The sequence below is a fragment of the Echiichthys vipera genome (assembly GCF_963691815.1).
Source record: "Echiichthys vipera genome assembly, chromosome: 17".
NCBI lineage: Eukaryota > Metazoa > Chordata > Actinopteri > Perciformes > Trachinidae > Echiichthys > Echiichthys vipera.
The window spans coordinates 23,049,006-23,075,242 of NC_139842.1; the positions used below are offsets into that span (position 1 = coordinate 23,049,006).

The 26,237-nt window shown below is 41.6% G+C and overlaps 1 protein-coding gene across 1 annotated transcript in view; it reads left to right on the forward strand.

The window, feature by feature from the left end:
- Nucleotides 1-25,930, forward strand: part of LOC310959899 (myosin-10-like) — a 59,828-nt gene extending 33,898 nt beyond the window's left edge. Inside the window, exons 7-42 of the mRNA XM_083931423.1 lie at nucleotides 1,842-1,934; nucleotides 2,552-2,615; nucleotides 3,025-3,123; nucleotides 3,692-3,835; nucleotides 3,979-4,074; nucleotides 4,726-4,844; nucleotides 5,091-5,243; nucleotides 5,925-6,098; nucleotides 6,183-6,356; nucleotides 8,001-8,115; nucleotides 10,694-10,887; nucleotides 12,174-12,295; nucleotides 12,787-12,856; nucleotides 12,988-13,148; nucleotides 13,289-13,397; nucleotides 15,395-15,526; nucleotides 15,620-15,826; nucleotides 15,958-16,095; nucleotides 16,343-16,466; nucleotides 16,609-16,780; nucleotides 17,530-17,742; nucleotides 17,885-18,029; nucleotides 18,147-18,353; nucleotides 19,040-19,144; nucleotides 19,235-19,387; nucleotides 19,478-19,726; nucleotides 19,914-20,126; nucleotides 20,216-20,428; nucleotides 20,512-20,673; nucleotides 20,783-20,911; nucleotides 21,063-21,151; nucleotides 21,696-21,819; nucleotides 22,792-23,000; nucleotides 23,151-23,259; nucleotides 23,967-24,139; nucleotides 24,477-25,930. Of these exons, the coding sequence (XP_083787549.1) occupies nucleotides 1,842-1,934; nucleotides 2,552-2,615; nucleotides 3,025-3,123; nucleotides 3,692-3,835; nucleotides 3,979-4,074; nucleotides 4,726-4,844; nucleotides 5,091-5,243; nucleotides 5,925-6,098; nucleotides 6,183-6,356; nucleotides 8,001-8,115; nucleotides 10,694-10,887; nucleotides 12,174-12,295; nucleotides 12,787-12,856; nucleotides 12,988-13,148; nucleotides 13,289-13,397; nucleotides 15,395-15,526; nucleotides 15,620-15,826; nucleotides 15,958-16,095; nucleotides 16,343-16,466; nucleotides 16,609-16,780; nucleotides 17,530-17,742; nucleotides 17,885-18,029; nucleotides 18,147-18,353; nucleotides 19,040-19,144; nucleotides 19,235-19,387; nucleotides 19,478-19,726; nucleotides 19,914-20,126; nucleotides 20,216-20,428; nucleotides 20,512-20,673; nucleotides 20,783-20,911; nucleotides 21,063-21,151; nucleotides 21,696-21,819; nucleotides 22,792-23,000; nucleotides 23,151-23,259; nucleotides 23,967-24,139; nucleotides 24,477-24,630 (5,307 nt within the window). The 3' untranslated portion in view covers nucleotides 24,631-25,930. The remainder of the gene's footprint in view (nucleotides 1-1,841; nucleotides 1,935-2,551; nucleotides 2,616-3,024; nucleotides 3,124-3,691; nucleotides 3,836-3,978; nucleotides 4,075-4,725; nucleotides 4,845-5,090; nucleotides 5,244-5,924; nucleotides 6,099-6,182; nucleotides 6,357-8,000; nucleotides 8,116-10,693; nucleotides 10,888-12,173; nucleotides 12,296-12,786; nucleotides 12,857-12,987; nucleotides 13,149-13,288; nucleotides 13,398-15,394; nucleotides 15,527-15,619; nucleotides 15,827-15,957; nucleotides 16,096-16,342; nucleotides 16,467-16,608; nucleotides 16,781-17,529; nucleotides 17,743-17,884; nucleotides 18,030-18,146; nucleotides 18,354-19,039; nucleotides 19,145-19,234; nucleotides 19,388-19,477; nucleotides 19,727-19,913; nucleotides 20,127-20,215; nucleotides 20,429-20,511; nucleotides 20,674-20,782; nucleotides 20,912-21,062; nucleotides 21,152-21,695; nucleotides 21,820-22,791; nucleotides 23,001-23,150; nucleotides 23,260-23,966; nucleotides 24,140-24,476) is intronic.
- The last annotated feature ends 307 nt before the right edge of the window (nucleotides 25,931-26,237 follow it).

The following is a 26,237-nucleotide window of genomic DNA, read 5'->3' on the forward strand; positions in this document are numbered from 1 at the left end:
ATGTTAAATAAATAACTTATAAAAAAATTAATGATAATCAAGTGAAATGTCTCTCCATTGTCTAGTACCATTGTCTGTGTAAACTCTGAGATGGAATCTGGTATCTTCGGTCCAATTTGTTTATCAGAATCACGGAGCCGTCCCTGCTCGCTGAATTCACAGGCATCATTGTTAGGAGAAACACTTTGTCTCTCCTGTATCCAAATAACAGAAGAGCTGCTCTTTTTAGCCACGAGTTCTCCTTCGTCGCTGACGTTTCCCTCAGCGCTTGTCTCTCTTCGTGCTATTATGGTAGCTTGACACACCTCCTTGTGCTTGACCTTGAGTCACAGTGACACTTATACATCCACAAAACTGGCCAGATATGTTGACATGGAGCGTCCTAATAAATGACATATGGAAATATATACAATTAATCCGTTTCGAGCTGTGTTTTGCGATTCGTATATTGCACATGTTAATCACTTACTCACTCACTCATCCACCTAGTCCTGGGTCTTCCCGAGGCCTCCTCCCAGCTGGACGTGCCTGGGACACCTCCCAGGGGGCATCCTTACCAGATGCCCAAAAACCCTCAACTGGCTCCTTTCAACACAAAGGAGCAGCGGCTCTACTCCGAGTTCCTCACAGATGGCTGAACTTCTCACCCTATCTCTAAGGGAGACTCCAGCCACCCTCCTGAGAAAACTAATTTTGTCCGCTTGTACCCGCGACCTCGTTCTTTCAAACATGACCCAGTTTTCATGACCATAGGTGAGGGTAGGAATGAAGACTGACCGGTAGATCGAGAGCTTTGCCTTACAGCTCTGGACATGTTAATATTGCACATCGTGATAAAGGTATATTTTCGATATATAATGGAGTAATGTGAGTAAGATTTTGGCTATGATGGGATCAGATTGTAGTCATACGGCGACCAGGTTTAGATCTTGGTTGTGCATGGAGACTATTGCGTGGCCACCCCTAATATAATGGTAGGGGAAACACTGGATATAAAATAAATAAACGGTATCAGTTGAAAAAATGCATGACGTTTCCAAAGTCAGTTAGTAATTGTGTTTCATCATCATGATCTCAAGATTGACCAAAAATAACCATGATTATGATTTATACCATAATTGAGGAGACCCAACCGGTTTAGATGGCCACTTCTGTCCAGCCACCCTGTTACCCTGGGCTGTCGAACTCCAGAGGCGTTTGCGGAAGTCAGTTCAAGGCAGGATCTGATGTGTAGTAGGGGCTATTTCTGTACTGTCACTGCCCTGGATTGAGGAGATTGTGTCATGGGTTGTGGAGTTAGAGGTTTCTGGAGCTGCAGGGAATGTCCCAACCACCTATCTACCTTTGGGCATAAGCCATCATTATCATCATGGTGGTACAGTCCTCAAATATATAGGTTGCATCATCACAGCCATAGGAATGTGCAGGCCGGAAGAAGGCTGTCACTCATCAAGCCAAACTAACCACTCACTGTAGGGCATGGTCGAAACACTCTCTCTCTATTGCCTTTGTGGTTTCACAAGTTCCGTCAAACTGTTGGGTTGTATTGGCCTGTTAAACTTGTGGAGTTCCCCTGACAAAAATCACATTGTACTGCAGCTGACTAAAGTAAAGCCAACAGAGCCGTGATAAATTGCTGACTGCCTGAAAGATTGGTTTAGCATATTAACGTGGCTACATTTCTTACTGCTCTGTTTCAAAGAATTGATTTTGCCTCACCAGCTTGCGTATGTCTTGGCAGACACAGAAAACGTGTGATTTATAGTGATTCATTAGTGGTGCAAGACATATGAAATGTTTGACAGCTAGTTGGCTTCTTACCTCTCTGTCCTTCTCCACAGGGGGAGTTGGAACGCCAGCTCCTGCAAGCCAACCCTATCCTTGAATCTTTTGGAAATGCAAAGACAGTGAAAAATGACAACTCATCTCGCTTCGTGAGTTCAAAGTTTCTGTTTAAATTGTCATCTGTGTGATTTAAACATATGTACAGATAGTGTCCAGAAGGGAAACAAATAAACATAAACCTCACATCTCTCTTGTTTCATAAGTCCTGGTTCTCTGATACCATAATTTCCTGAAGAATCTAATATTTTAAAGTTGACTGGTGCTGTATTTTTTATATTTTGTGATCTCTGATCTTGTAGTGATGAGTTACAGGAAACACAACAATTGCCACTCTAAGCATTTTGTTTTTGCATGACTAAGTAAACCATGTGGCCAAGGTTAACCACCATGGTGGTCAGTCCTCATGAATGACTGACTGTCTCAGATGAGAAGCAATGACGACCAGTGGACAGATGGGCGCACACACTTTCACTGTCAGGAAACCACAGACATGCCGGAATTCTTTCTGATCTGTTAACCTGACTTTTCCTAATATAGGCATTTTGTTCTCAACTGTGTTTAAAATGTAATGGTTAGAGAAGGGAGGAGGAATATATGACAGACACACACATACAGTACAGGACAGTACACGCTAACATCATAGACTTTTTAGATAAACCTGTGAAGTTTCAAGTTTTAACATAAAGATGCATCTTGTTTCCTGCAGGGGAAGTTCATCAGAATCAACTTTGATGTCACAGGATACATTGTAGGGGCCAATATTGAAACTTGTATCCTCATTACTGGGACAGGCCGAAGCAGCGGACGGTCACAGGATTGTTTCACACACAACAAAGGGAGCATATGCTGAGTTCAGATCTGAGAGCGGTGGTTAGGCTGTAAGACTCACCACAGCTTATGCTCACTTAACCACAAGAATGCCATTCCCCATTCTGCATATTCTCCAGATGGAGCCAGAGGGCACTGAGCTCCAATTCATTTGTTTATGCCTCGTGAGGAAAATAAAGGATGGAGCTCCTCAGGATAATATTTCTTTGTTGCAACACTTGTACATAGAAGAAAGATTACCTTACACTCTTGTTTCTCATGAGCATCAATTCTTTATAATAATGACATTGACTACAACAGTTTCAGTTTCATGTTGTAATTTCCTGGTCAGTCCTTAACCTTTGCTCTCAGACCTTCTGGAGAAGTCGAGGGCCATCAGACAGGCCAAAGATGAGAGGACCTTCCACATTTTCTACCGCCTGCTGGCTGGGGCTGGAGAGCATCTCCGAAGTGAGTGTTTGACAACTGCTACAAGGAGCAAAAAGGATAAATGAAAGTATCAGTGAGGTTTCCTGTTTATGTCAGTTTACCTGAAGCGAGGAATAAAGCTAAATGAAGCTGGTTTTAATTAGCACCGGCCAACTAATCTGTTTCCCTCGTTAACTTTTAATTAACCTTGTTAGTACATTGTTCCATGATGATGCAGAACATGTTTAGATCACGCATTTTTCTTATGAATCAGTCGATTTCAAAGACCATTTGATCTCTTCTTCCCCGATCTGCCTACTCTCTGAGTGTAGAATGAAGTGTCTTTACTGAACATGGATATAAATTTAACACATACCTCACTGTACTGTTTCCGTCCATCAAACAATCATTTAAATTGTTTAAATTATTATGAGGGTGAATCAACATGCATCATGTTCCTAATACACTTAACAGACAAACACTATCCCAAAATGCAGCACAGCACATGAAATGGGAAGACAAACATCTTAGATCTAAAGCATAGATAAGAGGATACTGTTTAAAATTGCCATTAAAATACTCATACACTTTCTTTCCTTTCCTTCTCCAGCTGACCTGCTCCTCGAAGGCTTTAACAATTACCGTTTCATGTCAAATGGTAACATTACCATCCCTGGCCAACAGGACAAAGATAATTTCCAGGAGACTCTGGATGCCATGCGCATCATGAGCTTCTCCCATGACGAGATTGTCTGTGAGTAGTGCTTCCAGATGTGCCCTGAAACACTCTTATTCTCCTTCTCTTTCTATAATTAAATTCCCTTTTTTCCTCTCTTACTCTGCCATTACCTAATTTCCCCCCTGGGGATCACTCAAATGTTATTTTATCCTCACCAGGCATGTTGAAGGTGGTCTCTGCGGTGCTGCAGTTTGGCAACATTGTCTTTAAGAAAGAGAGAAACACTGATCAGGCCTCCATGCCCGAGAACACAGGTAAACATTCAACATCCATTTAAAGTAAAACACATACTGTATACACACCCTTCCTTGCTCGTGTCAGTCATGATTCATGTATCCAGTGAAATGAGATGACTGATACTTCAGCTGACACCACAACAGGTGGTGGAAAACAGACCATCATTTCCATATGCATACATGCTCTAACAATTTTCTCATTCACTGTGAGCATACGCTTTATTAGAAACATGATTACACTAGATTGTCTGTCTCCTGTTATTGGAATGCTTGGCTCATGTCAGCAACATCAGATGCTCCTGCTGTCTGAACTATAGTGTGACCACATCTCACCTCTCAGTCTAAGACAGAAGAAAGTCACTTAGTTCTATTAAATACGCTGTCTTGGGGTCAGACCCATAAGAACTCACTTAAACAAACCCTCGACCCATTTTGAGGTCTCAACCCAGCTAGGATATGCTGATTTTGGGTCATACATCCAGGGGTGTTGCTTTCAGACTTATTCATTACATACTTAATTATTTGTCCCAAGCATAAAACTGATTTCTGAAGGTCGTAGTAAAAAAACATTTTTTTTTAAATTAATCTTAAGCAATATATGTAAACCAGTGTGAAGTCTACACTTATATCAAGATAAATCCCATGCCTCCTGCTCCCTCGCACTCCCAGTGGCGCAGAAGCTCTGCCACCTGCTTGGAATGAATGTTATGGAGTTCACCAGAGCTATCCTAACCCCGAGGATTAAGGTGGGACGAGACTACGTACAGAAGGCACAGACCAAAGAACAGGTAAGGTGCCATCTCACTCTATCAATGAGGATGTTTGAATTCAATGTCCATTTATTTTTTAACTGTTAAATAAGTAAAAATATTCCTAAATCATCTTCCTAAGGGTTTGTTATTGGTCTGAAGTCATACCTTGATAAATCCGCACACACACTTTTTATTCTAATAGTTCCACTCATGGTTCAATGGGGTTTGTTTTATGAAGCGTCTGAAGTCTCTCATGGCTACTCGCCCTGTTTTTCTCCTCAGGCTGACTTTGCTGTAGAAGCCCTGGCCAAGGCAACATATGAGCGGCTGTTCCGCTGGTTGGTCCACCGCATCAACAAAGCCCTGGACAGGACCAAACGTCAGGGTGCATCATTCATCGGCATCCTGGATATCGCTGGCTTTGAGATCTTTGAGGTGCTTCATTGTGGTGCTTTACAAACAAACTCGTTTTCACAAAACTACCTTCTACCTACCGACTCAAACTACCTTCTAGATATTGTAGTTTAGTTAATTTACACAGGGATTGTATATGGAATTTTTAAGACCAAGACCTATACAGATACTGATGTTAAAGGGGGGAAATGTACCGATTACCGATATGGCGGCCGATATAGTGAGTGTTTGAGCTTAGCTGGAATGAAAATAAACCTTTTCTATGTGGATTTTTCACCAATGACTCTGCAAAGATACTCAGGCCACTTTCCTAAACAAATATCTGTTTTAAAGAATGCTTAACTTCATTATACATTATAGATCCAATGTCTGACATTGTCAACCAGTTCTAAATGAACAATGAGAAAATAAAGAATAAATAAAAAATAAAATAAATACTTAAATAAACATGTTTGGTATCAGTATTGCTGATAATTTAAATAAATAATAAATTAAAATAATAATAAATAGCTTAATGATACCTAATGTTCCGTTTCAGTGAGTTGCTTTACATTTGAATTTTTAAAAAATCAATCTTGCTTTACTGAAACATTTGACATTTTTCATGTCATCTAAGGCTCATCTAAAGAAAACACAATGATTAACAAGAAAACATGTCATCTGACCGTAACTAACAAACGTCTGCTTTACGCTTCCTTCCAGCTGAACTCATTTGAGCAGCTGTGTATCAACTACACCAATGAGAAGCTGCAGCAGCTCTTCAACCACACCATGTTCATCCTGGAGCAGGAGGAGTACCAGAGGGAGGGCATCGAGTGGAGCTTCATCGACTTCGGCCTGGACCTGCAGCCCTGCATCGACCTCATTGAGAGGCCGGTCAGTGTTCTCCATCTACTGTATGTGTGTGACTGTATGTGTCTGCCGATGAAAATGTGTGTTAAATTAATTCTGTCTTCTCAGACTAACCCCCCTGGTATCCTCGCTCTGCTGGATGAGGAGTGCTGGTTTCCGAAGGCCACCGACAAGACCTTTATAGACAAGGTGCTCCAGGAGCAGGGCACGCACACCAAGTTTCAGAAGCCCCGTCAGCTCAAGGACAAAGCTGACTTCTGCATCATTCACTATGCAGGGAGGGTATGTATTTCAGACCCATAAAGGTGTCTTGCATTCTGACTGCTCCCTTGAGAATGATAGCTGGTTGGACCTAAGTATTCTTAGAAGAGAGCTCTTAAAAGCTACAAAAAAACGCAACAGGCATTTTTGAAGACCATTATTCATATCCCCTTTATGTGTTTTCCTTATGCAACAACTCTCTTTCTGGCCTGTTTTGAAGCTTTCTCAGAGGCACAGACTTAGCTCAACTGAGGCGCCGTTAACCAGGTCATTGCCTAAAAACAATAGCCCAGTTGTCATACTGCTGCTCTAGGAAACCTACATCTGGTTCACATTGGGATGCGATTGAGTCTTTGGTGCTTGGCGGTTACATAACGGAGATTTTCAACTTTCACCTTTGTGTGGTGGTCTGCCGTCTGTAAAGAGAAAACGATACTCTACAACATTCCAGAGAGGGCGCTTGTCAGTTTCAGCATGAAAGCTAATATCATCCCTAGAGTGGTAGTTTAATTAGGTTTACCTGTCTCTTTTTCCTGTCTTGCACATATGTGCACATGAACTCAGTGAAGAGCATCAGTCCTGGACCTGAGCCTTGCCATGACAAACAGGTGGAAATCTCAGATTCAGCCTAATATCAAGAATCCAGTATGCAGTACTGAGGCCAGGATTAAATTTGAACTTAATCAAATAAACACTGCATGACAGAGTGATACTGCATAGGAAAATAAGAGCAAACATTGTGAGTTTGCCTTTCCAGAATTCTAATGAAATCCATATGGAGATCTTACATTTCTCCTCTCTGGTTGCTGACCGTGTCATTTAACTTATTATGTCCTGCTCTAATCCAATACTCTTCATAGTACGTTAGACGTTTGAAAAACACATCCAAGTACAAGTCATCATCATGTTACAGAGACTAATCCCATCACCACATGATGGTCCACTAAGAGTCCACTGTGCTGTCAGTCAAATAGAATGTGCACATAATATAAAACGCTTTATTTGAACCCTGGTGCAATGAAATATTAAGTTTAGATATAATCCAACAGTGATTCTTATGTCAGTATGGTGCATCACTTATTTTCTGTGCTTTCTTCATCTCATTGAATCTGTTGTCCCACGTTGCACATACAGCACATCTGGTTCTGTCTGTAAGTTAAAACACTGTGTGGTATTTGGAAACAATTTTAGAGCCAGATCCAGCTGTCACTTAAGACATATTACACAGACTGCAGCAGACAGGTGAAGCAACAGACCAGCAGCAATTAATCAGACTGAAACACAGTCCTCTGGAAGTGTATTTTTAAAGTATTTTTCTTTTACACTGTTACAATGGGGTAGAGCAGCAACGAAGGGAAAAGAATTGGGTGACATAAAGCAAAGTCCATGAATGACATCTGAGTTATTTTGAGGTTTTTGCTGTCAGGATTTCAAAACCTGTGTGGTCATTGTTGGTATTTACAGTTTATTTCAGCCTGTTTGGGGTTTTAATGCAGCTCACTGCCTCGAGAGTATTCACGTTTATCATTTGTTATAATTCTGAAAAAAACAGCATTTCATAATTTTTTAGCCTGTATGTTTCTGAGATTTTTTTATGTAAACAAAGTCTGACATTTTGTTGTCCAACATATAAACTAATGCTGATGAATCACTGTGTTTCTTAAGGTGGACTATAAAGCTGATGAATGGCTGATGAAGAACATGGATCCCCTGAATGACAATGTGGCCACCCTGCTGCATCAGTCGACTGACAAGTTTGTGGCTGAGCTCTGGAAAGACGGTGTGTAGGAGCTCCTCGAGTTTCTAATTTTACAAAAGTATATTGATATGCGATTTAATCTGTTGTATACTTTTTTAAATAAATCTATATTTATCTATATCAGTCCAGAAGGATGTTACACACCATACCTATTGGGAACGGATGAGGAACAAAAGGAAAAGCATTTAAAAGCACTTTTATCACCTCTTTTTGACGCATGGCTGTGTGGATAATAATGTCGGTCAGATGGTTGGTCCACCTCTATTGTCCCTGATATATCTTAACAAGCATTGGATATATTGCCATGACATTTTGCATTTTTGCATTTGATGTATCCTGATGACTTTGGTGATCCTCTGATAACCCCAAGGTTCAGGTTTGTGGCTTTGAGAAAAATGTCTCAACAGCTTTTATATATCTTGTTATCAGATTTGGTTCAGCGGTTGTTACCCTCAGGATGACCTGGCACTTTCCATCATCAGGTCACAATGTTAAGTTGTCCTATACTTTGGTTTAGGACCAAATATCTGCAAACCTAATGACATTCCCATCAGCCTCAGCTGCACTTTGTATTTAAGGAAAATTAAATAAATACCAACATTGTAACACATTAAACTAAGATGGTGAATATGGTTAATATTATATCCTTTTAAAATCAGCATGTTATCATTTGAGAATGCTGGTGTTAGCATTTAGCTCATAGCTGGGCCTGAATACAGCCCTACAGAGCAGCTAGCATGCCGTTAACTTCTCAAAGCATATTAGAAACAACCTAATCTCACAGTTGTTGAAAAGGGGAAATACATTATCTTCTTCCTGTCTGAGTTTCATTCAGCAGTGTGCCTCGTGGTTTCTCTAATGTGGGATGAGTTTTGCCAGCAAAAACATGAAGTGTGTAAACCAGAGCTACAGTAGGACACTCTTCTCGCAGAGCTGAATGACAACTGTATTGCTTATCCCGTATTTTCTCCCCTAGCAAGTACAATGATAATGGGTCAGTGAGATAGAAGCCATGGTCTTCATAATCATTATTTTTAATTCAACTTTTTTCAAGAATTCACAGTCAGGTCAAATGGAAAGCAAATGAACCCTTTCTGGACTAATCTTTCTCCTGATTAATGTTCAGCTATGATAACCCAACACTGACTTTGAATGATAACCAGACTTTGATAATATGCAGTGCTTGAAGTAACATTTGCTCTTCAGTCCTCTTTTTTTTAACAGTTAGTCAATGCTTGTGAAAGGTTGGTGTGTATGTGTATGGGTGATAGGTGTTTGTGCTTGCATGCCCACTTTTTTTCCTCTCTTGTCTTCTTTCTCTGTCCTTATCTCTGTTGCTGTAGACATTCAGACGTTTCAGAGAGCTTCTTTCTATGACAATGTGTCTGGGCTCCATGAAGCTCCAGGTGAATGATAGTAGCTCTTGATCTCTGTGTACTACTGGCTTCTCCTCATCCTCTGCACTGGAGGGATCATTGGTTAACGTTCCTGTCCTGGCTGCACAGTGCACCCCTCTAAAAACTCTGCTCTGGCTTTGCATGGCTGCAAAAACCTCTGGTACTAAAACATTTCATTCTTCCATAAGTGCTTGTGGCTTAATGCCATATCCCAACAACTATTGCTGGAATGATAATCCAGGCAAGGTATTTCCTTTTGTAATTGTGTGAAAAATGAACAAAAAGCAAAAAATCAGAGACAGCAAATCCTAGAAATGCACATTTGCTCGGTCAGGTGGATTTTTAAAACCTTTGATCCAGAATTGATTTAAATTCCTGCTTACTTAGTGCTGGCATTTACTGAAAGAATGTAATCTACGAGGAACCTGCACACCAGATATCTGATCTAACTCTCAAAGACGAAGGGATACACACGTAAGCTGAGAGACGTAGTGTTGCTGAACTGCCATGTAGTTGTAGGTTTAACAGAGTTTTTGACCTCTAGTAGCACTATGTAGCAGCTTTTTATGAGTGGGTCGCACATGCACACAGTCCAGTCAATGATTTGACATTATTCCACTGATATACAGGCAATGGTGGATTTAAAATACTTAGAAATTAGCTTTGCTAATGCATTCAGCACATTTGGTAGAGGTCAATGATACATGTGGCAAGTAACACTGAATGTAAACATATCTTTTGTTTTCTTAAGAGAAAACCCCACAAGGATCCTTTAAGTTTATTTTTCTTTTCATTTTGCCTTTATTGGATAGTTGACATTGACAGTAGAGTGGGAGGGTATATACACTTATGTTATGTTGCCTGTGATATCAAATCAGCTGATGGTCTCTGCTCACAGCTGGTGTGACACCCTTGTCTGTCCTCTCCATGCTTTATCACAAAATTAGAAAAGAGCAAATCCTGCTCAGTAGAACACCCCAACCTTTATTGGCAACATTTCCTGATGATTTGGATTTAAATAAAAGACTTACAAGTTATTGGCTTTACTCTTTTCTACATTCATGTAAACAGTATAGCACGTTCCCTTGATGTACTCCACGCATTTAATAGTAAAACCAGCATTACTAAAGTTGCATCAGTTATAAATGTATCCCTGCATTAATTCACTCTCCAATTCTCCTCATCTAATTTTTCATCACCAGTCGACAGAATCGTGGGTCTGGACCAGGTTGCCGGCATGAATGAGACAGCGTTTGGTGCAGCCTACAAGACCAAGAAGGGCATGTTTCGCACTGTGGGACAGCTGTACAAGGAGCAGCTTTCGAAGCTGATGGCCACACTGAGGAACACCAATCCCAACTTTGTCCGCTGTATCATCCCAAATCATGAGAAAAGGGTGAGTTTTAAGATTAAGATCACAGTTACCCTGATCACAAGCTAGACTGAGAACTGCTTCACTAAATCTGTTGACCTAACAAACCCAGAGTTCTGGTTCACTGTATATTACACATTTATAAATTGTGTGGGATTGAATCCGCAATTAAATATACAGCAATATATCCTGGGGATGGCTTTTGAGAACAGACACTAGAGGGTTTGTAACTTAAAGTGTAATTCCGGCGTCAAATCATCACATGGCCTTTATGGCACCGATAATCAAATATGCCATTGAGACAGTTTCTTTTGTGTAACAACTTTTAATGAAGAAATCCAGGAGAGATGCTAACTGCCGACTTGGCTAACAGTGATTAGCTCGGGGCAGTATGGTGAAGGCATTCAAACGTCTTTTTAACCACTAATACTGCTGAAAATAACAGCAAACCTCTGCAGCAGCATGAGAAGAGTCCCTACACAGAAAACAAAGCACCAACAACGCAGTTAATGAACCCAGAGTTTATTAAAAGAGTGTTTTAAAGACTTACCTACTGGCCCCTGTATCAGCTCCTCTCATAGTAAAGTCCATTCAAGTGGATTACCAAAGTCAATCCCAAAGGAAGGAGCCCATTGGTGCTTTGTTTTCTGTGTAGGGACTCTTCTCATGCTGCTGCAGAGGTTTGCTGTTATTTTCAGCAGTATTAGTGGTTAAAAAAGCTGTTTAATGCCTTCATCGTACTGCCCCGAGCTAATCAGGTACGGCCACGTCCGGCTGTAAGTGACTCTCCCAGATTTCTCCGTTAATAGTTGGTACACTTATTTGATGTATGTAAGTGCTGAAAAAGACCATGGGGTGATTTTGCATACGGCATCAGGACCTCTGTACGTTTGTGATGTCACAACTATACTCTATAGTAGAAAGTGCTGCTACAGTGCTGTTACAGTCATTCCCCAGCTCCAAGGACAGAACAGAGACTGAGGGCAGATGTGGAAAACCCAGAAACCAATCAGACCAATCAAATAAGACTGGGCTTTTTCAGGAGAGTGTTTCAGACAGAGGGATAATACAAATATATATTTAGACAGACAGTATGAGAAAAAAGAATGTGTTTTTTAAACATTAAACATGCAAACATGTTCGAGTAGAAACCCAAAATACAAGAATAAAACTGAGTACAACATGGGACCTTTAAACCCAAACAAAAATACAGCCTATTCAAGTCGTGAAACGTATTTATCTAGAACCTTTGCCCTTACATCAAAATGTTCCTCTTCATAATCTCTTCTTTCTTCTCTCTCCTCCCCCAGGCTGGTAAACTGGACCCTCACTTGGTTCTGGACCAGCTGAGGTGTAATGGTGTACTGGAGGGAATTCGTATCTGCAGACAGGGCTTCCCCAACCGCATTGTCTTCCAGGAGTTCAGACAGAGGTACTGTTGTAATGTAAACTTAACTAGTATCATATAAAACACAGATAAAAGTACATTATTGAAATAAGTAGATAAACACAATGGTCATAAATCGATAAATATCACAGAGATTGTGTATAAAGGTGCTTCAAAGAGTCAAAAATGTTACCCTCTTTCTACTTAATCTGACATGATATATGGCTTACATATACCATTAGTGTGACTCACCGGATGACTGTTGGGATAAAGCCTGCCATTGGCTGCCTTTTTCTCTTCCCCTTCTGCTGTCTATTAAGGGCACCATCAATGCATCTGGGGCTTAGCATCACCCAAGAAGATCATGATTGGTTTAAAGAAATGACTGCAGTCTGACTTTTCTCCACCGCTGACACAGCACTGTTGAGAAAATTGATAGAGGACTAATATACCAATTTACTTTGGTGCCCAGTAAAAGACAAATGATGGATCTGGTGTCATCCTGGTTTTTGATATTCTCTCTGCTCTGTGCCCAGGTATGAGATCCTCACTCCTAACGCCATTCCCAAGGGCTTCATGGATGGCAAGCAGGCCTGTGAGAGAATGGTAAGGACTCAGTTAAGAACAAATGAAATCATCTCGACTGTTGCCTCAGAAGTTACAAGGCTTCACATTTGAAACAAGGGTCTTCCTTTATTTTTGTTATTTCTTATTCTCTCTCTCCCTCTCTTTGATAGATTAAAGCCCTGGAGCTGGACGGCAACCTGTTCCGTATCGGCCAGAGTAAGATCTTCTTCAGGGCTGGAGTCCTGGCTCACTTGGAGGAAGAGAGGGACCTGAAGATCACTGACATTATCATTTACTTCCAGTCTGTCTGTCGGGGATATCTGGCACGCAAGTAAGGGTTCCTCTACCGCTGCAGTCTGTGTTGGGGATCTGCTCCAACCTCAACTTGAAATGGAGTCATTTCACAAAAAAGTATATTTTACTGTTCTCCCACTCAGTCCGTGTTCTCTTCCTGTCGCTGTCATGATTCAGGGCCTTTGCTAAGAAGCAGCAGCAGCTCAGCGCTCTGAAGGTTCTCCAAAGGAACTGCGCTGCCTACCTGAAGCTGCGTCACTGGCAGTGGTGGAGACTCTTCACCAAGGTGTGTGCCTGTGTGTTTGTTAGAGCTGCAACAATTAGCCGACTGTTTTGATTAATCAGTCGTCAGAAAAATAATGGCCAACGATTTTTGACCATTGATTAATCATTCAAGTCATTTTTTGTGCAATAATGGTGGAAAATTCTATTTTCAGCTTCTCTAATATGGAGATTGAAAAAACAAGACATTTAAAGACAATGGATTTGAGAAACTGGGATGGACATTTTTCACCCTTTTCTGATATTTTATAGACCAGACGATTAACTGATAAGGAAAATAGTCCTTATGTGCAGCCCCATTGTACACTGGAGATCAAACTTAGAGACAAAATATTAATAATTGATTTATTCGTAAATATTGTTATTTTTATTGTTCAGAATTGTATTAAATATCCGCTGTGGCTATCCCACTGCTGTTCTAGCATGATTTTTTTAAAGAACCAAGACACTTCAACAAAAACCTTTATTTTGTAAAAAACAGTAAACAGTAACCATTGTGTCAGAAGAGAAGATTTCAACAATGCTTTCTTTTATAGGATTCAAAAATGAATAGAAAGTGTAGAGGCCACAGCTTTGCATGACTTCAGCACATCTGCACCCACAGGACATCACTAGTTTCTCACACTGCTCTGGTTTGATCTTGGTCCATTCTGACTCAGTCTCTTCCACACTTCACTAACTGGAGTGGGTTTATTACACATTACTGTGTCACCAAGGATTTTCCAGAGATTCTCTATGGGGTTTAGATCTGGACTCTGGTCTGACCATTTCATTGTTTCAATATTCTTAGCTTCAAGGAACTGCTTCACCTGTTTTGCACTGACAGTGTCACTGACATTGTCTTGCATGAAAATTGCAGCTGTTTGGGAGTCAATTGCAGTGGAAGTATTCCATGTTCCTGAAGGAGGTTCACATAAACATTTGCATTCAACAAGAGGCCCAACTCCTGCTGCAGAAAACATCCCCCAATTCATGACACTTCCTCCACAGAATTTAACTTCTTTTTTTTTTTTTAACTTTGACTTCTTTACATACTTTGTGTTCAGTCTTTCCCCAGTCCTACGACAAACTTTCCCCAGTCCTACTCCTCAGCAAAGGCAGGATAAGACAAGATATTCCTTAATTAGTCCCACAAAGGGGATATTTCATTATTACAGCAGCAAAGTGGATAGCAAACATAGAATAAGCATCAATAAGAAACAATAAATTGTAGAAAAATATGAACAATATTAACACATGGAAATGTAAAATATAAGAATAATAGGAACAATATATAAACTATTTTTAAATCATTTAAATGTACACCAAGGCACAGTGGAAAATATTAGTATTGCACATTATTATTGAAATCACCTGAGCTAAGTATTCAAGTCTCACCTTTTTATTCTTCCTGCTGATGAGAGATTTGGTCACTGCAGAGTGGGCTTTAAGTCCAAAAAGGCTTGAACATCGAGACACTGTGCAGAGACAGTTCCTTGTCCTGTTCAGCACTAAACTGGTGACCAACTCCAGCTGCAGTGTTGAACTGATTCCCCATTGAGAGTCTTCTCATAATCCTGTCCTCTCGTGCACTTGTTTTACGTGGACGACCGGTCTTTTTGAGGGACTTAAATAAATCTGTGTCCTTGTAAAGTTTCAATATTCTTGAAATCACAGACTGTGAACGCCCACCCTCTCTCTGATGGCTGAGAGGGTCATCCCTTTGGCCTTCATCTGGACAACCTGCTGTCTCAGGGTTTCAGTCGCCTTAGAGCAGCTGACATCTTGTAAAGTAACCAGGAGAGCTGCAGATAAATAGGGTGTGTCCAACAATTAAGTAGATGGTCACCGGGTGCAGATTAACACCAATAACTGGGAGGGATCTGGAAGTGTTCTAGTTTTCTAACTCTAATTTTTTTGCTCACTGCTTTTTTTCACAAAATAAAGGTTTTTGTTAAAGTGCAGACCCTGTGTGTTTAACTTAAGAGGTCACTAATCTACTAACCTCTGAAACTTGTGCAGGTGAAGCCTCTGCTGCAGGTGACCAGGCAGGAGGAAGAGATGCAGGCTAAAGATGAGGAGTTAGTCAAGGTGAAGGAGAAGCAGACCAAGGTGGAGGGAGAGCTGGTGGAGATGGAGAGAAAACACCAGCAGGTCAGTTGCAACCACGCAGCATTAGTACCAAATTATAACAAACTCTGTTTTTTAGGATGCATAATTAAAGATTTTAACATTATGTATGTGTAGTTAGTGGAGGAGAAGAACATCCTAGCAGAGCAGCTGCAGGCGGAGACAGAGCTGTTTGCAGAAGCTGAGGAGATGAGAGCTCGTCTGGCTTCCAAAAAGCAAGAGCTGGAGGAGATCCTGCATGACCTGGAGTCCAGGCTGGAGGAAGAAGAAGAGAGGACCCAAGGCATGCAGAACGAGAAGAAGAAGATGCAATCCCATATCCAGGTGTGTCCTCTGGATGTACTTAGTTCTGGTTAATGAAAACAATTTTTATACTCTTTAAAATATATTACTATTTCCTATTACTGGAATACAACAATATGGCTGTTGCTATGATTAAATACTTGTGTGTGTAGGACCTGGAAGAACAGTTGGATGAGGAGGAGGCTGCCAGGCAGAAGCTTCAGCTAGAGAAAGTTACCACTGAGGCCAAAATGAAGAAATTTGAAGAAGACATTTTGCTACTGGAAGACCAGAACTCCAAGTTCCTCAAGGTGAGCAGGAGAAGGCTCTGAAGGTCTACATTCAAGCTAAGGGTTTTGGATGGAACGAGGTATTGTGTTCCAATGTAAGGGTTGATTTTTAATTAGAGATGGAGAGTCTCGCCCTCTCTAAGAAGCTTTTCTCCTTTACCCCGATGCATAATAAGATGTAGCTAAAAGTTTCAGCTCATTGGAATATATTGATGTTGAGTTGGGAGGCTGGCTGTGCGCTAACCTACCTGTATTTCTTTTTCTTTAGGAAAAGAAGCTGCTGGACGATCGAATCAATGAGATGACCTCGGCGCTAGGTGAAGAGGAAGAAAAGGCCAAGAACCTGGGCAAGGTCAAGAACAAGCAGGAGATGATGATGGTCGACCTGGAGGGTAAATGAGTAAAGTGAAATACAGAATGCGTAGAGCAGTAAACAAGAATAATTCACCTGTAGAATCTTTAGAGTTAATCTACAACGAAAAGATGTTTCTTGGTGTTTTGTTAAACCATTGCATCCTCTCTTTTCTAATTTAGAGAGGCTGAAGAAGGAGGAGAAGACCCGTCAAGAGCTTGAGAAGGCGAAGAGGAAGCTGGATGGGGAGATGTCTGATTTTCAGGACCAGATAGCAGAGTTCCAGGCCCAGACAGAGGAGCTGAAAACTCAGCTGGGCAAGAAGGATGATGAGCAGCAGATGATGCAGGCTAGGTAGGTGATACCGGGACCTCCATAGAGGAGCTCAGCTCAGTATGACATAACTTTGTGTGGGCTAAATATGGCTGTTAGTTCTAATATTGAGTCATTGAGATTCTGCTTCATGATGTGAGTCAGTCTGAGATAAGTGCTACATAGCTGCACGGAGCAGTCATCAAACTAAACACTGTTGAAAGATACGTTCACACCTGCTGGTTTATGTCAAGCATTTTATTGGACTGACAACACCGCAGACTAGTGTGCCGCAGTAATCGTATCATCTTGTAAAAAATGCCTCTGAGCTTTTACCTATTGTTGATACGCTGCCTGTATTTATTCACTGATTCTCACTGCATTGGAATGTGTTTGCGATGTGTGACCCTATCAGTGGTGTGCATGTGTTTGTGTGGTATTAATGTCCATTTGTAAGATCACGCTGAACAGGAAGAACAGGTGGTATTTGAAGCGTAATGCACCTTTAAGAGAGTCTGAAAAAAGTATGAACAGTGTCTCTGCTGCCACCCAGTGGTGTCTCTACACAACACAAGAGTTTACACAGACAACTAAATGTGTTTTTTAAGTTTTAAGCAATAGTTTATTAATAAAAGAAAAGCTACATCATTTTTGTAGCACTAATAAAATAAGCTCAGGTGCATCTCATTCAAATTGCGGTGAGTTTACAGGTTTTATCTTTCAAATATCAAAACATCACAATCACAATATGATATAATGATTTATGAGTTCTGGTGGTTATTGGTTAACAGGGGAGAGGACGAGGTTAGCCAGAAGAACAACGCTCTGAAACAGGTGAGGGAGATTCAGGCCCAGCTGTCTGAGCTGCAGGAGGACCTTGAGTCGGAGAAAGTGGCCAGGAACAAGGCTGAGAAGCTAAAGAGGGACTTGAGCGAAGAGCTTGAGGCCCTTAAGACTGAACTGGAGGATACCCTAGATACAACCGCTGCCCAGCAGGAACTTAGGTACTGAACTTCTATATTTTACTCTCCTTTATTTTACATTCATATCATAGACAGTGGGGCATTTAGCCCATTATGTTATTATTATTTATTATATTAAGTCCACAGGAAAGTCAAGACTGTTTTGTGTCCCTGGTCTCTGTAGAACCAAGCGTGAACAGGAGGTCGCAGAGCTGAAGAAGACCATCGAAGAAGAGACTAAAAACCATGAATCTCAGATCCAGGAGATGCGGCAGAGGCATAGCACTGTCTTGGAAGAGCTGTCTGAACAGCTGGAACAGGCCAAGAGGGTAACACACCTTTTCACAACCTACAATCCAATATCGCAGCTTTAAAAATCCACCAGAGAGAAATTCACATCACTTCATCATCTGACCACACTGCTGATTATTGTTGACTGTGTGTAGTTCAAAGCCAACCTGGAGAAGACCAAGCAGAGCCAGGAGAGTGCCAACAAGGAGCTGGCCAGCGAGGTGAAGAGCTTGCAGCAGACAAAGACGGAGTCCGAACACAAGAGGAAGAAACTGGAGGCTCAGCTGCAGGAGTTCATGGCCAGAGTCACTGAGGGAGAGAAGGCCAAGGGAGATCTGGCCGAGCGCACACACAAACTGCAGGTGAACATAGTGGATTAAATACAGTGGAATCATTCCTGACCATTAAAGAAATATTCTCAATAATAATAAACTTAGACAGGTTTATTCAATCATGAAATATCAAAATACACAGTTAAATGTGCTTCTTTATTTCACTGTAATACCTTTATCTATACTTTTATATTATCATTTCTGTTCTTTTTTATTCAAGGTAGACTTTGTTTGCTTTTTACAAACAGCATGTAAACCAAAAACTCTAAAAACTATAATGGTGCAGTTCAAATGAAAAGCTACGTGCAAAATTGAGTCCTTACAGTTGAAGCTGTGATGATTTTATCGTACTGTCTGTGAAGATCAAACCACATCTCATGGGTTAAAAAATTGTTTATGTGTGGTTTAGTCGGGGGTTTGATCCGCCAAAATCACAAGCATTATGTTGAGTTGAATAAATGGAGAGAAAAAGAATACAATTCATACAAAGTTCATGTAAATGTTGTATAAAATTTATGATGTTTGGGCAAGTTTACATTAGTTATTGTGAGTTAGTTATGGTTTATAAATAGTGTCTTGATTAAATTACAAGCACACAGAGGATTTTATTCTTTGTTTGATTTCTGAATTGACTGGTTTATTTTCATTCAAATCTTTTCGGAAAACGTTTATATTACATTGATAACCTGGGTAAACTGAGGTGCCTCTCCCTACAGACTGAGTTGGACAACGTCTCTGCTGTTCTGGAAGATTCAGAGAGGAAGGGTACCAAGATGGCCAAAGATGTTGCTGGACTAGAGAGTCAGCTACAAGACTCACAGGTGACATACGGTTTCTCTGAGCATTAATCATCAATCCTCACTTAAAACATACTTTTTATTAAACTGGACAAATGTCATTTTTTTGTTCAGGAGCTGCTCCAGGAGGAGACCCGTCAGAAACTTAACCTCAGCAGTCGTATACGGCAGCTGGAGGAGGAGAAAAACGCTATACAGGAGCAGCAGGAGGAGGATGAGGAGGCACGCAAGATTCTGGAGAAACAAATGTTGGCCATACAGGCTCAGGTAGGACATGTGCTCTCTGCTGTAGTGAAGTGATGCTTAAATAATGTTTTGATGTTTTTTTTTTATTCTGAATTGTGCTTTTTTTTGTAGCTGTCAGAGAGCAAGAAGAAGCTGGAGGATGATGTTGGAACAATAGAGGGCCTGGAGGAGATGAAGAAGAAGCTGCAGAAGGACCTGGAGCTGGCCAGCCAGCGTCTGGAAGAGAAGACCATCGGCTTTGAAAAGATGGAGAAGACAAAGACCCGCCTGCAGCAGGAGCTGGATGATCTAACTGTAGACTTGGATCACCAGAGACAGATCGTCTCCAACCTGGAGAAGAAACAGAAGAAGTTTGATCAGGTGAGAAAACACTGTTTTCTGGTGGGTTTTACAAATATTTTCTAGGGAAAACTGAACACAAGTTTTACAATTGAATCCTCTAGTTTTACAGTTTAGATTCATTTCATTCATTTATTTAATTTCCCAAAAAATTACTCATGCCATTTAAACAAAATGCTGATCCACAACGTGGCGTCCTCCTCTGCAGATGCTGGCTGAAGAGAAGAGCATCTCGGCTCGTTATGCTGAAGAGCGTGACCGCGCCGAAGCTGAGGCCAGGGAGAAGGACACCAAAGCTCTGTCCATGACCAGAGCTCTGGACGAAGCGCTGGAGGCCAAAGAGGAGCTGGAGAGGGTTAACAAGCAGCTTCGTGCTGAAATGGAAGATCTGATGAGCTCTAAGGACGACGTGGGCAAGAATGTGAGCGTTGGGAGCATCAATAAAACGTAGGATTTCACAATTGAGTTGTAGTCTCACTGATCATCCTCTGTTTATCTCCTCGTCATCAGGTCCATGAGCTGGAGAAGTCCAAGCGTACTCTGGAGCAGCAGGTGGAGGAGATGAAGACTCAGTTGGAAGAGCTGGAGGACGAGCTGCAGGCCACAGAGGATGCCAAGCTGCGTCTGGAGGTCAACATGCAGGCAATGAAGGCCCAGTATGAGAGAGACCTTCAGGGCCGGGACGATCAGAACGATGAGAAGAAGAGAGCTCTGGTCAAGCAGGTGCAGAATCACACTTTACGTAACATAAGAGTGTTAGTGGGATTACAGTATAATCCCACCACACTCATGACTCTCCCCCTCAGGTGCGAGAGATGGAGGCAGAGTTGGAGGATGAGAGGAAGCAGCGAGGTTTGGCTGTAGCTGCTAAAAAGAAGCTGGAGATGGATCTGAAGGATATCGAGGGTCACATAGAGGGAGCCAACAAGGCTCGAGACGAAGCCATCAAACAGCTGCGCAAGTTACAGGTATAACGGGTTTGATTTTGACTTCTTCATACACATTCTCCATTCAAACCACTCCCATGCTGAGCACTACAGTAAGCAGCCATTCTCAGTCAAAGGTGTTCTCTCTCAGGCCCAAATGAAGGACTACCAGCGGGAGCTAGAAGACGCCCGGGCTTCTAGAGATGATATTTTCGCAATATCCAAGGAAAATGAGAAGAAACTCAAGAGTCTGGAGGCTGAGATTGTACAGCTACATGAGGTACAGGACAGTGATGTGATGTTTGCTGTGCCACAAGGTAGGCACTGCAGAAGTAGGTGTTCATTTCTGGTTTTTGTATTTAGTGTAGATTTCTGATAAAGCATTAAAAAATTGTGAGTACTTGTGTTTAACCTTTGACCTTTCTCTGCAGGACCTGGCAGCCTCCGAGAGGGGCCGACGCCACGCAGAGCAGGAACGGGATGAGTTGCAAGATGAAATTTCAAACAGCACCTCTGGAAAGTATGTCTGCCTCAACCACTCGACCACACCATAGCATCTTTTAACAGATGTATCTACCTGTTCATATTTTCTTTTAATCTACCTGTGACCAGATAAATGGGGATTATTATTATTTTTGGTCCTTGAGATGAGTAAAGTTACGAAAAAAAGAGAATAAAAAACAGAATAATAAGAATAAAAGTGGTTCACAAATACAGAAGATACAGTAGAAATAAGAGGGAAATTATCGTTAAAAAGGCGATAAAGCAGCAAAGCCTCAATTACAGTCAGAGGATCATCCAATTACATAATCAGTACAACCAATGGATCATCCAGTTAATTCTGCAATGTCAGTTATAATTGATAATAACCTTGCAAAGGGAAATTATATTTGTATATATATTTGCCACAGTGAAGAGAACAGCCCATGTGCTCTTTATGTTTGACTCTTCGTGTGTGTGTGTGTGTGTGTGTGTGTGTGTGTGTGTGTGTGTGTGTGTGTGTGTGTGTGTGTGTGTGTGTGTGTGTGTGTGTGTGTGTGTGTGTGTGTGTGTGTGTGTGTCAGGTCTGCTCTGATGGATGAGAAGAGGAGGCTGGAGGCTCGCATTGCTCACCTGGAGGAGGAGCTGGAAGAGGAGCAGGGTAACATGGAACTACTCAACGACCGCTTCAGAAAGACAAACATGCAGGTGTGGTGTCATGAGGAAATCGTACTTTGCCTGGACCACAGACGCTGAAAGCTCCATGAATTGCATCATTTACAATCACTTTCTGCCTTGTCTCAAGGTCCATTTCACAAAACATATTGCACTAATGATACTACAGCGCAAACACGGCCATAAAGATTTGCTGCTGAGTGCAATTTGCCCATTTTTATCCCCAAAGCAATTTTAGTCTAAAGCAACTGGACTTGGTTAATTGTCTAGGAAGAAGTTTCACCTCTCATCCAAGAAGCTTCATCAGTTCATGTACGCATTATGGTCAGCCTGGTCAGATAATCAAGTCCAGTTGCTTTTGACTGAAATTGCTTTGGGGATAACGATGACCTGGACAAATGAGAACATTCAAAGGCAGGAAAATTCAAACTTCAGAAAAGGAATTTAAACACAACAGAGAGTTTTGATCTGTCAGTGCTGTTGGTGTTTTCAAACACACACCTTCAGGCTGTAAAAGAAGACAGAATGATTTGAAGCAGAGGACACCCGCGCTGCATTACCAACAACTCACTGAGAAATCATTTCACTGTGTGTGGCTGTTAGTTTGTTGATCTTTGTAAATTGGACTGCGTTTACAACACGGCTCATTTGCTTAGAAAACATTTGAATAATGATTTAAATATGACCAAATAGCACAAGAGCACAGAGACGCTATTTGCTGGCCAGCACAGTTAGGGCTGCATTTCAACCATTGTGGGTGCTTCAAGAATTATAAGGTTTCTTTTTGTCTGATTTGTGCAGGTTTAGTGGCTGCAAAAGCTGCACAATTCTATTGTGGGTTTACTTTGAGTTAGCAGAATTAGAGAACATCTTTAATGATATCATGCCTATTTTCATTGAACTTACATTACATCCGGCCATTTGCAAGAATTCTTCATTAGCCTGTGCATAATTATAAATGACATGATGTCCCATTACCTCCTCCCCTCTCTCTCTGCCCCTCAGGTGGACACTCTGACCACAGAGTTGAGTGCAGAGCGCAGCACAGGCCAGAAGAGCGAAAACGCTCGCCAGCAATTGGAGCGTCAAAACAAGGAGCTGCGGGCCAAGCTGGGCGAGCTGGAGGGCTCTGTGAAGAACAGGTTCAAGGCCTCCATCACCGCCCTTGAGGCCAAGATAGTGCAGCTGGAGGAACAGCTGGAGCAGGAGGCCAAGTGAGAGTTCATACACTGTCCTCCTTGTTTAAACTAACAGTTCAAAAACGATAAACTACGCTAAAATATGAGATCAATCAAAAATAATTTACGGGTTTTCCTGTAATGCTTAATCTTGTTTCTCTAACCTTCACTTGTTCTCCACTGAAGAGAACGAGCAGCAGCTAACAAAACTGTGAGAAGGACCGAGAAGAAGCTGAAAGAAATCTGCATGCAAGTGGAGGATGAGCGTCGTCATGCCGACCAGTTTAAAGAACAAGTATGTCTGCCACTTTTGACATTAACAGTTATCTGGTCTTTGACATTTTTCCTTCTCATCTCATTCTCTGAACATGTTTGGACATTTAAAGTGTAATTCCGGCACAAAATCATCCCAGGGTCTTTTTAGAGACAGTTTTTTTCGTGTAACAACTATTAACAGAGATATCCTGGAGAGTCGCTAACAGCCACAACAACAGAAAACAAAGCACCGACAACGTAGTTAGTGAACCCAGAGTTTATTAAAAGAGTGTTTGAAAGACTTACCTACTGGCCCCTGTACCAGCTCCTCTCATAGTAAAGTCCATTCAAGTGGATTACCAAAGTCAATCCCAAAGGAAGGAGCCCATTGGTGCTTTGTTTTCTGTGTAGGGACTCTTCTCATGCTGCTGCAGAGGTTTGCTGTTATTTTGAGCAGTATTAGTGGTTAAAAAAGACCTTTGAATGCCTTCACCGTACTGCCCCAAGCTAATCAATGTTAGCCACGTCCAGCTGTTAGCGACTCTCCCGGATTTCTCCGTTTATGGTTGTTACATGAAAAAAACTGTCTCGATGGCTTATTTGATGTATTTAAGTGCAAAAAAAGATCATGGGATGATTTTGATCGCAAGATCATAAGTGTTGACCATCATAAACCTCCTTCACCTTTCTACAATCCAGTTTAGAACCTGACCCTGCTCCCTGTTTCTCTTTTGTGTGTGTGTGAAGGTGGAAAAGGCCAGCTCTCGTATGAAGCAGCTGAAACGTCAGTTGGAGGAGGCTGAGGAGGAGGCCACGAGGTCCAACGCCTCACGCAGGAAACTGCAGAGAGAGCTGGATGACGCCACTGAGGCCAGCGAGGGTCTGAGCCGCGAGGTTCACACACTCAAGAACCGCCTCAGGTACGGTGCAGTATACGAACGCTTCCCCCATCAGACGTTCACAATCCATCATTTTATTTCACTCTTCTTTTTTTAAAGAACACTGCCTTTATGTATGTCTATTCTGTGACAACAGTTAACAGTTACACCAGTATCGGCCCGTTAAATAGGCAGTGACAGGGATACAGTCTACCCGCACAGGTGTTTTCACCATTGCCTAATTAGACTTTTTGACTGTGGACAGGTAAAGACTGTGTCTGAGTGGCATCAATGAGTTTGTTAACGTGTTGTATATGTGAGTACGGGATAACAAGCCTTTCAAACTGTCCTCTCCTCTCCGCTCCTCTACCCCCTGCAGGCGTGGCGGCCCCATCAGCTTCTCCTCCAGTCGTCCAGGCAGACGCGCACTTCAGGTCGAGGGAACCTCCCTGGACCTCCTGTCCGATGACGAGTTGGAAAACAAGATCACCGATAACAATGCCAATGAGACGCCGGCGCCTCAGCCGGAGTAGAAGAAAGAAAGCCTTAACTTTTGCTCTCCCGTCTACGCATCACCTCTCAGCCCCAACAGAAATTCTTCAACCCTCCCGGCTTGAATAGAGACCCTCTTGCTGCCTCTATGTCATGTCTGCATAGATCTGTTATCCCCAAACACATGCAGCGGGATCTAAGCAAGAAGCCCCCATATTCCCGACCTTACTCCTCAACCCTACACTTAAGCATACACCAGCAGTTGGACCCCCAACGCTCTCCTTCCCGCCCCACTGAAAGTTGCCAGAAGCCCTTCTCTGCCTTACCCCTCCTCTTCAGCTGCAGGGCTGTTTAATATAATAGCAACTTCCATCATGTATCGACTTCTTCAGTGACCTGAATGGGAGATGAGCTGCATCAAATAGAAGTGCTTTTTTAAACTGCACATAAACTGCACAGGTGCATATGTTGATAACTAAAAAGGCCCTGATCCATTTGAGCAGAGAGTAGAAACACGTAAACCTTGTGTTTGAGCTCATATTTCAGTGCGAGCACATTTGAGTGGATGGTAATTATCCTCCGTTGGACCAGTATTTAGCTGTTTAAAATGCTTCCAAATGCTAAGATAATAGCATTGCATTATTGGAAAGGAACAGATCATGATGAAAGCCGACCACTTTCTGACTATTTTTGCATCAAACTAAGATATACAGTATGTCCATCATATGAATCACTTTAGTTTTAGTTAGTTGAACTGTACCTGACTATTATTTTTCCTGTGCTAGGATTATTTGCTTGCATATGAATATAGAAATGTGACTGTAAGCTGCCTCGTCGCCTCAATGCTACAATACGTTGCTCTTTCCACAGTATTGGTTCCGCATGAGCATGTTTGACAGTAGGTCAGTGTTGACTTGTAATTATTTGGTGTGAGTGCTGCAGTCACACTCATGTTCCTTTGCTTACTTCTTCTTCTGTGCCTTTTTTTTTCTCTTTTACTCAAAACCCATTTATGCCGCAGTTCCTATATTGAACCATGCCTAATTTCATGAAGGTATTTTCATAAAATATTCATAAATTTGCATATGTAATGAGCTATTAGTGGTATTTTCTTTCATTTGTATGTTACCACAATGATTGATTTGTCAAACCGTGCGGGATTCTTTTTGGATGGGTGCTATGACTTTTCTTATTGATAACTTTTATACTTTTTGAGTTATTAAGATTTAAAAACAATCCGATAGACATCAACTGTATTTATATATCTCTGCTACTCTATACAGTACACACTCATTCATATTTCAAACTGCTCAGTATTGCACATTGATCAGCTGTACCTATGCTTATCACCATGGCATGTACAGTTCATGAGTTATTATGAGCTACATGATACATTAAAGTCTATGGAGCCCACTTCACTCACACTGTATTTATAACTCACTGTTTACAAAACAAACTGGTCACTCAGTTAGTCCATGATGATGTTATGTACATGTTAGAAGTTCTCAGCCATCGCAGTAGTGATGTCATCCATTTTCAAACGTTGGCAGCAAAATGAAGCCAGTCAGCATGGCAGCAGTCACACGCATTTTCCTACTCTTAAACATTTTGGGTGTTCAACCAAAGTGAGGACGGTGAGGTTTTATGC